At 44.9% G+C, this 17,074-nt stretch overlaps 1 protein-coding gene across 2 annotated transcripts; it reads left to right on the top strand.

Moving 5' to 3' along the window:
* Window positions 1-483: 483 nt before the first annotated feature.
* LOC115442251 (MHC class II regulatory factor RFX1) lies at window positions 484-15,177 on the top strand. 2 transcript variants are annotated; one of them, XM_030167259.2, is made up of 11 exons: window positions 485-716; window positions 2,055-2,207; window positions 6,595-6,708; window positions 6,833-7,009; window positions 7,091-7,721; window positions 7,807-7,948; window positions 8,128-8,234; window positions 8,434-8,617; window positions 14,278-14,424; window positions 14,582-14,637; window positions 15,016-15,177. In XM_030167259.2, exons 1-11 carry the CDS (start codon window positions 685-687, stop codon window positions 15,070-15,072), a joined length of 1,800 nt encoding a protein of 599 aa, XP_030023119.1. In that variant the 5' UTR covers window positions 485-684; the 3' UTR covers window positions 15,073-15,177. The 2 variants fall into 2 exon arrangements, with proteins under 2 accessions (XP_030023120.1, XP_030023119.1); XM_030167260.2 differs by lacking the exon at window positions 6,833-7,009 and having other exon boundaries at window positions 484-716.
* Window positions 15,178-17,074: the final 1,897 nt, after the last annotated feature.

Genomic DNA, 17,074 nt, shown 5'->3' with positions numbered 1-17,074 from the left:
GACAAACACGGGCGGCACTTTCTTTGACCACCACTTCACTTTCCGAGCTCCAATAAAAAAAAAACATGCCTTTATCTCCGAAAGGGTAAGTAGATGTGCAACCAGTGCACTCAGTTTTTGACATATGTATTCCGTCCCATGACATAATAGGAAGCGAGCTTATTTTATATCGACCACAAATCCAGACTCTGAGTTAAAACTGAGCATAATAATTCAATTTATCATTATGCGGTTTGTCCTTGGGATTCAAAGTCGAAACCTCAGAGCATTGTCGTACCGCGCACACAATACAACTACGGCACCGAGGCAATAAGGACCTGCATGTTATCCACACAATGTTTAATTCATACAAAGTTGTTTGTCAGTAAGACTGATGTGATTAATAATTTAATTACTAGGTACCTACATAAACAGTTTTATAATATACAGTTACAAAAAGTGGCAGCCCTGGTTGAATAAAGCTCCATAGTACCTCAGCATAGTACCCACACCATAGATTTTCCATAAATTGAGATATCATAAGTTTAAAAAGTTGTGAAGCGTTTCATTTGTTTTACCTTCGGCTGACGCCGCATTGTTCAAATTAAACGTTTTTGTAAGTAATGTGACATTATAAAGATAAATTTAATAAAAATATGCAAAATTCATTGTATATGTTTCAAGAAAAAAAATAAAAATAAGACCATGGTTATCAAATATAAAAATCTTCCCAAAGTGTAAGTATCTATTATTACAATATTATTATGAAATATAATACCTACTGGCGACCTGCCTCGGCTTCTGCACGGATAGGTCAAATTATTTGTAGTCAGGTGACTTCTGGTCGATCGCTATCAAACTTCACAGGATAACTCGCTAGTTAATCTTCAGATAAAAATATAAAAGTTTCATTAAAAGTGTTCCAGCCGTTACAAGAAGGCCAACTTCCATAGGGAACATATTACAAACATTCATTTTTGTTTTTTGGAATCCATATAGGACATACTTATGTATTATGATATAGCCTACCAAGAGTAGTATCAGAGGCGGTTGCAGACGACAACTTGACACTTCCATCAGATGAAACCCGCAGCAGTCCCAAATGCGCTGAAGAGAGCCATCACTGAGTTTTACGTAATAAAATAATAATAATAGGTGCGGTTGATGGCAAATTCGGTCGGCTCAATTGATTACTCATCATGATCATCATCATCAGCCGCAAGATGACTACTGCCGAACATGGGCGTTCCCTGAAGTTTTTCCGATCGACCTATCGATTAATTAATTATGTACTTAGTACAAATGATTTTATCCATTTAATATTATAGTGTAGGTATCTGCATGTACCTTTGCGAACGAACGGTAATTTAAGGCGATACCTCAAGGTCCATTTTCATACATTTTGTTTCGGCTTTAATCTGGGTAACTAAACAAGTATTGGCAAGTAAAGAATTTAAATTCACGTCTAGTTAGTGATTAGTTCTCGCAGTTGAAAGAAAAACGTAAAAATAATTAATAATCATGGATATTTCGGCCTTTAAAATTTAATATGACGAAATTTTAAAGGCGGAAATATCCATGATTATTAATTATTTTTACGTTTTTCTTTCAACTGCGAGAACTAATCACTAACTAGACGTGAATTTAAATTCTTTACTTGCCAATACTTGTTTAGTTACCCAGATTAAAGCCGAAACAAAATGTATGAAAATGGACCTTGAGGTATCGCCTTAAGGTAAATGCTATCCACCCGCGGCTACCACTCCGGTCAACCGCGTGGGTCTATCTAAAGCTGGGTACACATAGGTAGTAACGCCTAACATCAGAGTTTGATTTTCAATTATTTAATACAATATTGAATTTTATTAATTAGAAATCATTGTGCTAGTTCGCGTTTCGTTTCGAGAGTAGCAAGCATAGCTTTATGCTAGGTTTCATGTTTTATGAGGTTCAAGTTAATGTGCTTTGGGACTCAGAAGTTATGATTGTGCCATCTCAATTATTTCCATCCCCGGCGCGGCCCTCGCGGATAGCAGGCACAGATATAACATTGGTACATAATTTTCAATCTGAAGCTCGGTGGCGGAGCATGCGCAATGCACAGCACGAATCGGTGGAAGCGAGTGCACGCGAGTCCGCCGCGGAAGTTCGTCGAGGCTCGCCGTCTCGTCACCCGCCCATAGCCGTCGTGAAGCGCACTCAACGCACGGAGCCCCCCCAACGCACAAGTAAGTGGGACAAGGGGAACCGTAGATACAGTAAATCGCGCCCAGGCTCCCGTCGGCAACACGGTCCTACTCCACGCACTTAACTGTTGCTCCCACAATCAATAAAGCTCGAGTGTGGTTTTGTTTTGGTCACGATCGGCACGCGTGGCATTTTGACGCGCAGTTGATGTTTGTGTCCGCGAGTTTATAGCCTGTATCCTCCGTCATCCCTCTACGTGTTTACGGGAGTGGAGGTTCGTTTTTGAAGTATTACGGTAAGATGTGAAACGTATAATCATTCTACGATACTAAGTAATTTTAGCCTAGACAAATTGTAGCGATGCGATTGTCTTGCATAATTGAGAGCGCTGTGTTCGCGGGTAATGACCGTCCGTGCAGTACGCTGCAACGTCGCCAGCGGTGGGAAATGGCAGCTGCTCGCCCCTCCGCCTCGGACGCAGCTGTGCCCGGTCGCACTGACTCGCGGGGTCGCGATTGAAGTGTCTATGTTGGCTATTATACCGCCCCGATCAATTCACGTCACAAGTACTTACAACTAGAACGTTGACCTGGCAACACAAATCAAATGGTAGTCCATCGTTTCGCTTATTCAACATTTTTTACAAGTCGCAGATAGTTTAAGTTAGAGAAATAAAGACCACAGATCCTAATACCTTCATTATTGTCTGATACTTATTTCGGAAATTAAGCCTTGTCTCTAAAATAATATGTTAATATCTCTTGAAACGACTATTTCATAATTTGGAACTGAAACATCTTCTTTCAATCATCGATCAAGTTTTTAAGTTTTAGACCCCGTGTATGAAATGCTTCTTGCGAATTAACATCTTAAAACTACAGCCCTTTATTCACAAATCATTACATAGAAGGGAAATGCAATCCATCAAATTAACAGTTCGTCGAAATTTAACATATCATCATAACCTTTACAGCAAGCTTAACAGAACATCGGTTTTTAATCCAATCTCAGTCAACTCATGTATGGGTTTCGAACGATAAACGTCTCATAAATTGTCCGACCAAGAGCTTGAAGCTAGGGCCTAAAGTAGCATAACCAATGTATGCTGCCACTAGAAAAAACGAAGCTGTTAATTTTTACTTTGATACCAAATCTCAATATGATTAAAGATTTACATTTAGCTGGTCGCGTTAATTGTAAAGCAACCTACGTGACTTGCGTTGATTTCAATATACGAAGACACAAGCTTTATACTCAGCAATCTAGAAATAAATTTTATTTTTTAATGTTGATATAATCAGGGCCTTTTTGTGGGAGCACGTAGGGATAGGCAGTGCTCCAAAGGAAATATCGAAAAAAATCCCATTACAAGTACAGGAAGGGAGGGGGGTACAACAAAATTATAGACTTAAAACTTTCGAGAATTAGCGTGCCTGCGTCGGCCTGGATATAATAAATATCAGCCTAGTATTATATATTGTTCCACTACGAGGCACGGGCCTCCTCTATCACTCAGAAGAATTAGGCCTTAGTCCACCACGATATGATATGAATAGGATAGCCATAGGATGTGGATCGAATATAGATGATCGTATTTATTGATTTTTGAATTGTTTGGTACGAAATTTCGCACAAGCTTAATTAATATTTCAATCATTCATCTCCACAATAGTCGTTCTAGGAAGACATTCTGATATGTGCCTATGATGCTGCTTCAGAAATTTGAATAGGCCAGGAATATCTGTTATCTAGGTCATATTATCATATCAATATGATTTCTATTGAATACTTGGAACGTGATCTCGATGGAACTTGCAGCAATATGCGACGTGCGCATTGATAATACTGTAATATCGCAACGGTTATGATGAAAATCGTAACAATTTTAATCAATACTAATATATAAAGCTGAATAGTCTGTTTGATTGAATGCGCTAATCTCAGGAACTATACCTAATACTAAATTAATTTTGATTTTTTTCACTAATAGAAAGCTACATTGCTCCTGAGTCTATTTATTATCTCGTCAAAATATTAATCCCGGAAAAACTTCACATCGGCGGAGCCGCAGAGAAAAGCTAGTGTGAGATAAGGTTTAACTTTGGAGGTAGATGTGTGTTAAGTCGAACATTTTTGCACTAACAATGCTAATTGCAGTAAATGTAAAAAATAGTGTCTTAATTTTTTCGTCCTTTGTCACTTTAGTATAAGTAAGTACATATTTCTGATTCTATTATTATATTAGAACCTTATCTGAAACACTGCCACACTTAGAGTGTTGTCAGTTTTTGTTTATTAATTTTTAGTTTAAGCATGATGGCATAATTTACCAGGTTTTAAAACTAACAAGACTATCCAATTTGTGTATTGTAAATCTAGATTCTATAATGATTAAAATTGGTGTCCCTATACAACTGTATACAATACACGCAACTGCGTGAGTAGGTACACCTAAATCGGATGAAGCCCGCGCACACAAGCGGATTACGGCGCGGCGTCGCGGCAATGACACCCAACGCCGGCCGTCGATATCACCTCTCCCGTCAGCCTAGCTCCGTCGCTAGATAATGCCCTAGGTGTTAAATCTATTCAAATACATGCACGCATTTCAGAACTTTGTTACGTTGCTTGCTAGCGACGCAATAGCTTTGAAGGAAGTGTGTTGAGCTTTACAATAACTAAATATTGAATTTTATTTGATGAAATTTTACGCGGTGATTAGATTGAACTGTCTTTAAATTATGATATAAATTGTTAATACACCTAATCAATAGTAATCCTGACTACTAATAGTCACATTACCCAAATTTATTTTTGTCGGAAACAAACTCTAAGGTGCTTTCGATTTCAATATAATCATTTAATATATATAAATGCCTTTATTGTAAGGTATTATATTATTGCCAATTTCCGTTTTAGAGTTCTTTTTGTATATTATTTGGCTTGATGTACACACGATGTGTAATACTAAAATTATTCTCGTGTACAAAAGTATGTACGTGGCTTTATGAACTCTCGTGAGAGAAGTAATAAATACTCGAATAAAATTAATATTAGCTGGTACTGCGAGCGGCGTGTCCTGTGACATTTAATCTATTTACCGGTACAGCCGCGCCGCGCCGCGCGCCACTGTCTACCGTGTAACCGCACTTTGTCCTCGTCCTGTTTGTAGAGCCACCTCTACATTAGTGCCAATTGCCAAACCACACCACAAAGTACTCTTGTAACTGCCTTGAGAAGTGTAGATGTGTGCACACACACAAACAGTGCCTTTTATGCCCATAGGGTAGGCTTAAAGCTATTTAGCTTTTAATGGCTTTTAGGGCAACCACTTTGAACCATTTCGGCAATTACTTTTCGCCTATCGCCATATAGGGCATAAATTTCAGATTTCTTTCATTGCTCGACACGGGATTCGAACCTGAGATCTCATAGTGGAAGTCGTTCCGCGCAGGCAATTTAACTATGCCACCGGAGCAGTGATTCAATTCTAAATACCTAAGTTTAAGAATCAAATTCAAGTATATAGTACACACCCAGGGGCCGTAGCTGAGATGTCTTTCTACAATTGTTAACGCTAACTTTGTGTATGAGAATGATTTATCCTAGCGATAGATTTATCGACAAGTTATTACCATATAGGTACGTTTTTTTGTTTTTATCACCTTTAATGATTGTGGAAAAGCAGCTTGGCTACGGCTCCGGGTATACCCGCGTGGTTTGCAACATTCTCGGTGATTGGATGCATTCCTTAGAATTATTATTTCATATTCATAATTTTCTACTAAATAATTCCCTTCAGCATCTCATTTACGTTAGTCAACTAGTCTTCTCGAATTGTAAACTACCGGTTGCATTCCCAATAATGTTTGTATTCTACCTACATTAGTTACTTTAAAGTAAGGCAATTTCTTCTTCATCAAAATTAATCTCGTCTGCAAACAGCTAGATTTATTGGTACGTAGTGGCGTAGCTAGCAAACCAAGAATCCTATTGCAAAATAAAGAAAGATGCCCTGGCGTAATGTATTTAGTTTTGTTGTAGGTAGGTCCCCTGTTACGTTTATCAGGTTTAAATAAAACGGCCTAAGCTGAGTACGTGGCTCCTTTGCCTCGGGAGATTCTGCACAGTCTAGCAATATAGTAGCTACGCCCCTTCACGTAGTCCTCACGTTGAAGAAATGAAAATGTATTGGAAATACCTAACAGTTCCACGAAATCTACTTGTACGGGAAAGTGTAGGTAATTAGGTCAATTGTTTAATCGAATGCCTGTAAGTGTGCATGGTTGTGGTCTGAGTATGGATAGCCTTAATTTAAACGGCTTATGGGGTTGTAGCGGCAACCACCATAGATATAGTAGGATAGATACTTGAAGAAATTTCATACGATTCGTTATAATAATAGGAAGGCGTGTTATCTGTTTGCAGGAAACGGTGGGCGCCACCAGGAGTGCGCGCTGCCCACACCAGTCGCATCGCGCCCGTGCCGCCGCCGCTCGTGGTGTGTCCCGCGCCGGTCTTCGCCGCACCGTTTACTGGCCTGTGAGTACCGTGTTGTGATTGTCTAATAGTATTTTTGGAACCTGATAAAGCGGTGCTACATTATGGTTGTCGTAAATTTGTAATAATCTATACATTTTTATTGGTGGCGGTTATGGTGACGCAGGAGCGTCGTAGAAGTTTCGTCGAGCCCAACCCGCGACGCCGCGTGTGAGGCGGCCGCCAACGCGCACGACGTGATCGACCTCGGCGCGCCGCGACGCCTGCGCCGCGCCCCACCCGAGCCGCTTCGAGTCACGCCAAGGCACACTGCGCCCGCCACCTACATACCCAACCCACGGCTGTTAGTAGCCCTAGGGTTATCGATGTTTAGTCAATAGTCTGGTTACGAGAGAAAATGTACTATAAACTACATTGTCTGCAGATACCCCGGTAATAAACCTAAGATTAAACCGAAGAAAGCGACAGACAATAACGAGCATCGCGCCGAGTACAGACCTCGTGAACTCCGCAGTCGCCGCAGTAAGCGCGTGTTCCGGCGGCCTGTGCCGAACGCGCGGCTGTACCGGCCGGCGGCACCACGTGCGCCCGCGCCCCCACCTGCGAGCCCACTCCGCGCTTGGCCCCCGCCTGGCCAGCCCGCCCGCTCGTTGGATACCGCGTCGCATGTCGCGTTAACATTCGCGGAGCAGCGACGGCCCGTCCGTGTGCCGGAGCGGCCCCCACTGACGTCAGCGCCGACAGTTAAAGCTCGGCGAAGTTCGCCCGAAAAGGTTTGCAGTCAGCCACGGTCACCACAAAGGTCGCGGCGACTCGTGGTCACGTTACCAGCCGCAGCGGCAGGCGACGGGCCGTCGCGCTACCATCCCACCAGCGAGCACTTCAAGCTCCGCGAGCTGGACGCGACGTCGCGCGTGTCCACGCCGCCGGCGGCGCGGCCCCGCTCGCCGGCCACGTCCTCCACCATGGATGCGGCCAACCGCCACTCCACGAGTCCCGAGGATTGTTCCGATGGCAACGAAACTCTATCTGCGCCTAGTGAATTTCTCGCAGAGGTGAGATTCTGAAAAAGTACTCAGGTTTGTTATTAGTAGAATGGCTGATGTGGACTTGTTTTTCACCCATTGATATTTGTCACAGTTCTTGTCGGCAATAATGGGCCGTCAATATGCGGAGGCACTTAAGTACTGTCGGCTGATCCTGCAGTACGAGCCGCACAACGCGACTGCGCGCGGTTTCTACCCGCTGCTGCAGCACAAGGTGCTCACACACGCCGAGCCCGGTGAGTGAAACCAATTAAAGAAGGAATCACCTGAAGATAAATATCACCAGCCCCATGAATAAAATAAGATAAACCGTGAATGTCTTTTCAACTTCAATGGAAGATAATGTATTAATTCTAACTGATCGTGATTGTATACCAATTCCTTGACTGACCGTGATGTACTGTACTACTGGCAGGGCGCGAGGAGTGTCCGCGCGACAGCTCGAGCGAGTCGGCGCGCAGCGGGCGCGGGCGGCGCGCCTCGCGCGAGCCCCGCGCGCCCACACACCCGCCACCACCCAATGTAAGCGCCACACCATTCATATCTACTGTATAGGTATATTACCGCTTCCAATCGTTACTACGCCTAGTGCAGACGTTAGGGTGGGGGGAGGGGGGGTGCATCTTCAAAGATAGTGTTTTAAAAAAAGCCTAAAGATATTTGACTAATGGCGACCAACTGGCTAGCTTTGATGGAGACCGATTAAACCCACTATCTGCAGAAGGAGGTGATGGAGCAGGAGGCGGACGAGTCGGCGTCGGAGGTGTTCTCGCGGTCGCGGTCTCACTCGTCGGGCTCGTGCGGGTCGCAGTCCTCGCTGGAGCTGGACTCGTCGGAGCCGCTGCAGCACTCCACCGGCTCGCACAGCCTCTCCATCAGCCGACGGACAGATCACACGGAAAGCGGTAATACTTTTTGTTTTTATTTCTTTTTATTATACTCACTATATTAGAATTGAAATTGGTAGATCAGAAGATTGCAATGTGCAAAAAAATAGTATGTTTATCTCCAGTAAATTGTCATGTTTTTTCATTGCAAACATTTTAGTAAAGTAATTAATTTATAAATGACCACAACTAATTAAGAGATTACAGAGGCGAATAAATAAGTACTATAGCGCGCTCTATAGCTTCGCCCATTGTTTCGACACCGAGCTCGTCGGCCCCGCGAACCCCTTTACCGCACCGAGCCTACGGGCTGCGTCCGCGACGGCGTCCTGCGCTCCCACAGTGCCGAGCCGGCTGTATCTAAAGGAGGACGCGTGCGCGAGCGTGACCCGTGGGCTCGTTCCGTATGATTTGCCGACTTTATTACATATTATTATTGTCATTTGTACACCCCACATAATTTTTATAAGTGAATTAAATAAATATATACTCGATAAGTGGCTGCCCAACGTTCGGCTTACGAACTTGCCGTTATTGTTATTATTATATTATTATTTTACAATCGGGTTACCTATTTAGTTGGACAAAGTGGACAAAAGTGTTTGTGTGTGTGATTGTGTGAGCTAGAAGTTACCTGTGAATAACTTGTTCGTGTTTATGTGCCTACGAGTGGCCTACGTGACCGCGAGCTGCGAAGCGATCGCGCGCGAGCCGCGACATCAAAGGGTGCCGCCGCTGCGATATACCTCGCCGACGACGACTTCGGGTGGGATTTGTGCCTACTACAACTAAGGGACGATAAGTATACCATGTTATACTCGTTTCTAGACAGTTATTTCGCGGTTGTGAATATTGAACGCGTTTGTGTTTATGGACAATGCAAATAAGACATTTCGTCTGTGTTCAAGTATTTCAAAATTAGCTCAGACTGTTACACTACTATTTGTCGAACTTTGAACTGTTTTAAATAATATTGTTGGGGTGTGTGATGCCGCGAACGCGTAGTCAAACGGACAGTATAGAATCGAGCGCGGAATCGGACAGTAATAATATGGCGACTGCAAACGAATCGCCGTCGGCAAGCCGCGCGCCGTTTGTAGACGGTAACGCGCCTTCCTCGTCAAGTCAACCGGTTATGATGACGGAGCAGCAACTGCTGCGGCTCGTTCAGTTGCTTCAGTTACAACCACCTACGACTTCTTGTACTTCACCTTCGCCTGCGCTTTCCCGGGGCAACTTTGCCAAGTGCACGGCGCGTTTCGACGGCGCTAAGGACAGCGACGTTGTAGCGTTTATCGACGCTATTAAGGTCTACAAGGAGTGCGTCAGCATGGAGGACAGCATTGCTCTGCGTGGATTACCCATGCTTCTCACTGGGTTGGCCGCGACCTGGTGGCAAGGTATTAAAGCTTCCGTCGAGAATTGGTCCAATGCTATTGACCTGCTAAAGCAGACGTATGGACCGCGTCTTCCGCCGCACAGAATTTATCGAGAAATCTTCTCTAAGGAACAAGGGGAAGAGACCACTGACATCTTTATTTGCAGGGTGAGGGCCCTGATTGCTCAGCTGCCACCCGGTAGTCTGAAGGAAGATGTGCAGCTGGATATGGTATATGGGCTGCTAAATACTAGAATTAGGGAGAAAATTCCCCGAAGCGGATTTAAATCGTATTCTGAATTGTTGACCCAGGCAAGACGTCTGGAAGACTTATACGATGAAGGCCGTCCTAAGCAGCGCAAGTCTGACACGTCGCATGTTGGTGTATTATCGCCAACCGCCGCGCCCAGTTCTACGCCTAATATACGTGCTAAGGCTACAAAACCACGACCGCTTTGTAATTATTGCAAAAAGTTTGGGCATGTAAAGGCTGATTGTTCTCAACTACCTGACCAGACGAAGAAGCCGACGTCAGAGGAGAGTTTAACATTGCCGCCGACGTCGACGCCGATCGTGTGCTTTGGGTGTGGTGCTCCGGGCGTGATTCGCGCTAACTGCGCGACTTGCAGAGGAAGAAGCTCGTCCGACACTCCGGTTTTCCAATCTGTGGCTGCAGTATCATCGGCGTGTCCGCCGCGCAGTAGACCCGTCATATGTGTTGACATTTACGGAGAGACGGGAAAGTTATTGTTGGATACTGGTGCAAAGCAATCTATCGCTAGTGTTAGCTTAAGAGCGTTTTTAGAAAAGTGTAATCATAAATTTGTTAAAGTGCATTATAACTTTAAATTTGCTAACGGTGTTACGAGTAGTAATATTGTTGAAACTGCGTTAGTTGATGTAACGGTACAGGGAGTAGTGGTGCCGACGCAGTTTGTGGTGTTGCCCGGTGCAACAGAGTCGTTGTTAGGTATTGATTTTATAAGGGACGCTGGTATGGTGTTTGACTTTGCTAGAGATCGTTGGTCAATACGCGATAGGTCTGGTACTTTTGTACTGGAGTACGAGGATCAAGCGACCCGCCTCGTCTGTTCGGCCGTGGACTTGTTGCGTGAGGATGAGGGAACGCTATTGAAACCTCATGAGCGTATAGAGCTCTCGACTCTTCTAGAAGATAACAAGGATATCTTTGAGCGAGGGGGAGCCGCTACCACTTTTGCAATCCACAGGATTGATACTGGCAATCACCTACCGATTTCCGTCCCGCCATACCGTGTAACACCTTCCAAGAAAGAAATTATGAGGATAGAGATAGACAAGATGTTAGAAGAAGGAGTGATAGAAGAATCAGACTCTGAGTGGACGTCACCAGTTGTGTTGGTGCCTAAGAAAAATGGTACTGTACGGTTCTGTGTGGACTATAGGAGTCTTAATCGAATCACACGTGCCGACAAATACCCTTTGCCTCGAATTGACGAGCTGTTGTTGTCCACAAAGAGAGACAGTGTGATGTCAAGTATTGACTTGAGATCTGGATATTGGCAGATTGAGGTAGCACCTGAGGACCGCGACAAGACAGCTTTCGTGTCCCCGTTCGGGACATTTCGTTTTCGACGCATGCCATTCGGGCTTCGGAATTCCCCGTCGACGTTTCAAAGACTGATCGATCGTTTTCGCTCTGGCCTCAGAGATATCACTGTGATATGTTACCTCGATGACATTTTAATTATTTCTGAAAATTTTGAGACTCACATGAAAGATTTACGACAAGTATTTGATCGTCTGAGGTTATTCGGCCTTAGGGCCAATCGCGAAAAATGCGTATTCGGAAGAAGTCGCCTGACATACTTAGGCCATGTCATTTCGCCATCAGGAATTGAAACAGATCCTGAGAAAGTTCGAGCGGTGATGGAGATGAAGACGCCATCATCATTGGAGGAGCTCCGGACTTTTCTCCAGACATGCTCTTGGTTTAGGAAATTTATTCCTGATTTTTCGGGCATAGCCCGCCCTTTAACAGAACTCACCAAGAAGAACCGTAAATGGACTTGGGAGACGGATCAAATGCAGTCGTTCGAACTACTCAAAGAAAAGCTTTCGTCTGCTCCTATCCTTAGGCAACCTAATTTTGAAGAGCCGTTTGTGCTACGTACTGATGCGAGCGCATATGCTTTGGTTGCTGTTTTGATGCAAGGATCGGAGGCAAAAGAAGAGAGACCCATTGAGTACGCGAGTAGGCTACTAACGTCAGCTGAGCGCAATTACAACACCACCGAGCATGAAGCTCTAGCTGTAGTGTGGGCGTTGGAAAAATTCCGTGGCTATATCGAAGGCGCCGAGGTACGCGTCGCTACAGATCATCAGCCACTGAAGTGGTTGATGTCGCTGAAGAATCCTAGTGGGCGACTGGCTCGATGGGCCATGAAGATTCAAGGTCACAATTTAGATATCCAGTATTGTCCTGGAAAGGCTAATGTAGTAGCTGACACGCTGAGTAGACCTGCTGGAGTCGCGTTAACAGATGAACAGGAATGCTCAATTTTTCCTATAGTATTAGACTTACCTCGTAAAGGACCTGAGGAGGTCCGCGCAGCTCAGCTTGCTGATCCCGAATGTAAAAAGATTATAGATGACTTCGAAGCTGATAATGATGAATGCGCGTCGCGATGGACTGATCGAGGTTACTATATGTCGCAAGGTGTGCTGTATCGGTGTGATCCTGATGGAGAAGCTGAAGAGCCGTTATTGGTCTTACCTGAATCCTGGCAAGAAGATGTGTTGAAGCAACTGCATGATGCTCCGACTGCTGGACACTTAGGTGTAGAGCGTACTTTACGCAAGTTGATGGAGCGATATTATTTTCGTGGTATGCGCTCGTATGTGACCAACTACGTAAAGAAGTGTGAAGCTTGCGCTAAATTTAAACCATCCAATCTGAAGCCGGCAGGACTCTTACAAACACCCGTACCGCACCAAAGATTTGAAGTCCTTGCGATGGATTTATTTGGACCCCTTCCCGAGGGTGATAAAGGAGAACGGTGGATTTTTCTCGTCGAAGACACCGCCACTAGATGGGTGGAGTTATTCGCATTAGTTGAGGCTACCGCAGAAAATTGCGCGAAAATTCTCATCGAAGATGTTTTTATGAGATATGGAGTGCCACGGCGAGTTGTGTCCGATAACGGATCGCAATTTGTGTCCGCTGTGATGCAAAAGGCCATGTACGCCATGGGCGTCAAACAAAGCCTAGTACCAGCATATCACCCGGAGGCGAATCCAGCCGAAAGGAAAAACCGCGACCTGAAGCAGAGGCTGTCACTGTTGTTGGGACCAGAGCATCGCAAGTGGCCAGAAATGCTCTCACAAACCCGTTTCGCTCTCAACACTGCCTATAATAGTGGTACAGGAGAGACAGCAGCATATTTAATGTTTGCTCGCAATTTACGATCGCCTATCGACGTGGACCATGATATGAGGACCATTGTGTCCCAAGAAAATTATGTACCGCAAATTACGCCGTACTTACGTAGTTTCGGTCACGTACTTCAACGTGTGAAGTATCGAGTGGAGGAACAACAGGATATCCGCAAGGAAGCAGCTGACAAACATCGACGTCCTGCTCCTGATATTAACATAGGAGACCTAGTCCTGGTGGATACCCATGTCCTCAGCAACGCTAGTAGGGGCTTTACCGCGAAATTCGCACCTCGACGGAGTGGTCCGTATGTAGTGTCAGAGGTGGCGAGTCCTTCGTCTTACGTGATTAAAGATAGTCGCGGACAAGTAATCGGCAAATACCATGCCAGCGCTCTTACTCCGTATCAAGGTACGAGATCTGTCGTACAAAGGGTGCGTAGGGGAAGACCGGCCAGGTCACACCCGGGGCGGGATTGTGACCTGGAGGGGGAGGTTATAGCGCGCTCTATAGCTTCGCCCATTGTTTCGACACCGAGCTCGTCGGCCCCGCGAACCCCTTTACCGCACCGAGCCTACGGGCTGCGTCCGCGACGGCGTCCTGCGCTCCCACAGTGCCGAGCCGGCTGTATCTAAAGGAGGACGCGTGCGCGAGCGTGACCCGTGGGCTCGTTCCGTATGATTTGCCGACTTTATTACATATTATTATTGTCATTTGTACACCCCACATAATTTTTATAAGTGAATTAAATAAATATATACTCGATAGTACAAAGATAATCTAAGTACATACACAAAGTTTAAGTACAGCTTAAAATGACACGCCTTTCACAGTTAAGATTGTTTATGGTTATTCTGGAATACAGTTTAATAAATATGTTTATAGGTGCGTCGGGCGGTTCTGGCGGCTCCGGTGCATCCGGAGGTTCCGGGGCGTCCGGTGCGTCCGGAGCGCGCTGCTCCAGCGCCGCCACCGACGACGACAACGGAAACGCGCCGCCCTCCGCCTCCGCCGCCGCATCACTGCGACCAGGTACATAGCCTTACAAAACAGTACTGTTCTATGCTGCGCCACAGGTGAGTCAGTACAGCATTGTGCACAAATGTTAAACGAAATTTCTGTGACTGCTCTATTTAAAACTTGCGCTCAGCCAAATAGTGTTTAATTCGTGTGTGTTGTTTGATCGCAGGAGACGTGGAGAACGACAACGCGGCCACGTCCGGGGAGCCTCATCATCACTTGAAGGTATTTCTACAAGTTACCGAGCTTGGGCATTACTCTTCAATGAAAACAATGCAGCCGTAGATGACGTCACTGTTTGTTTTTCGACACTTACTAGAGCAAATGATATAATTGCGCGGACCGTGGTACTACACCGATCTGACCTCTCGGGTTCAAATCCCGTGTCCTCAGAGCCCTCGATATTCGTTTTTTTGTTCAATATCTGGGCGAAGTGTGGAATTTGTGCCCGATATGACGCTAGGCTTTGCCCTTTATCAAAGCATGGGATGGACCACACTTGGCGAGAAGTGGGTACCCTGGATGTATGTTTGGCTGCTCGGGATGAAGCTGTGATATTGTGACATGTGGCTTGAGGCAGTATGTATGTGGGTGTTGTTGCAGCGCGAGTCGTCGTCGCTGCGGCGGCTGCGCGCGCAGTTCGCGTGCTCCATCAAGTGAGGCGGCGCGCTGCACTCCGCCGTTGCGTCGCCGTCACGTCGCCGTCACGTCGCCGTCACGTACCTACTCTCGTCCGTTTGTCGTCATTACACGTGTTACGTTCGCTGCTGTGGTTTTACTTTTTGTATTTCAAGGCGGGGAATAGACGACAGATTTTGTTTCCGACTGATTTAATGATATACGTTAGATTTTTCTATTATCCTTATATTTTTTAGCTGGTTTCAAATAAACTTGAAAATTACTCTTGATGGGACAAATTTCGATATTCTATTCAAAGTACCAAAAACGAACGTTGCATGGAAAAGTCTCGAGTCTATTCCTAGCCTAAAGGTAGCATTCCGGATACAGCGATGCGACGGCTGTACATTTGTGCGTGAGATCAAAGATAATCTAAATTAGTAGCGGCTATCTTGTTAGTCAAAATCTTCGTGCGATTTTATGTTGAAACTTGAAGAATATGATAGTTAAAATGTAAAACATTGCTGTCATTGACATGATCTGTACTCTCTCGTCGCTAACATCTCGTCCGCATTCGTTGACTCAAATGCCGTCGTGATGGCGTCGTGTGATGTTGTTACATCTCTACTGAGTACACCGGCGACCCGAGAGCGTTCGGCTACTATATACTTGATACTATGACTACTAGTTGACAAAACATCTGTCGCTTTGTAGCGGTCACTGATTGGGCGTATTTGTACCGCGTGTATGCTCGTATCATGCAGGAGTAGGTCCAGATCAGGTAAACTAAGTTATTTGACTTCACGTGTAAAGTATATGTATATCTAGCAACAATTGGGGTTATGGCATTCATATACGAGAATAAAAATCGACCTTATACGTGTTACAAATACGGCAGTTTTGTTAACGCTGTTAGAATACACGAGCCGTGTTAGAGGCGGCGGCGGTGCCGAGCACTGTCTCCCGCCGTCAGGGTGCCTGTCAACCAAAGCGGAGCGAGTAAATGAATTTAGAATTCTGGACTATATATTCCACAGAATACGTATGCATTTTGTTTGAATGAGGTGCATTTTTTTCTATTCTATTGGTCGATATCTCTTAGCTCTGCTACGCTTTGGTGGAGAGCCACCCTAATAGTTACATATCTACGTTTTGTATTAGGCCTAGTGGTGTTGTGTGTATATACTCTAGTGAGACCGGGTGAGGCGCGCAGGCGAACACACTGCAACTAAATATATTGAACTAATTCAGCTTCAAAGGCCTAATCAATTCACTTATTGATCACTCAGTGATTGATAATTTTATGGTTGTCAAAAAACCAGCTTATATAAACTTCTTTGAGGAAGATGTATCCACGCCACATTATCTCCTGGTGGTATTTCAAATTATAGGGATTTTTATGTTTTTATTATATTAGAATTCTAACTTAATTGGTGTCGTAATCGTGGCCATAATGTACGACTGTCTCGTGTTCCTAGACGGGTTCCCTCCAGCGTTATGTGTATCTCAAGGAATTCGGCCTACAGGCTTGTTTGTATTTGTATAGTTTAGTTGTAGACGTCTGGAGGGTCCCACACTGGCCGCGAGCCCGCGCGCCTCGCGGTCCTCGCGCGTTAACAGATTTCATAAATGTTTCTATTCGATGTGTATTGTGTACACGTGTCCGTCGGAGTATATGTATATCGAATGAGCTGGGTGCAACGAGAAGACTGAATGAAGTGTCGACATGTTCTGTATCTATTAGACTGTAATGTATGCACACTGACTATTGGCCACGAGCATAAGTAATCGACGATCGTTGTAATAAGTAACCGATCCTAAGATCTTACACACGTCCATAATTTGTCTAATTTCCAAGAAGTAACGTCTGTTGTCGCCGGTGAGTTGTGTGCGTGGCCTGTGGTCGGTGGGCGATGACCCTAAGACTATGTAGGTAGGCGAGCAGTAACCGCGCTCCGTCGCCATCTTCGCTTTTCATCGTGTGTTGCGTATCTTAACTTACTTCGTGATAGATGGCATAGTTAACTGGAGAATATCCTGTAAA

Source organism: Manduca sexta, chromosome 21 (assembly GCF_014839805.1).
Source record: "Manduca sexta isolate Smith_Timp_Sample1 chromosome 21, JHU_Msex_v1.0, whole genome shotgun sequence".
Lineage (NCBI taxonomy): Eukaryota > Metazoa > Arthropoda > Insecta > Lepidoptera > Sphingidae > Manduca > Manduca sexta.
Note: the sequence above shows the minus strand (reverse complement) of the source record. Positions and strands in the feature narration are given on the sequence as shown.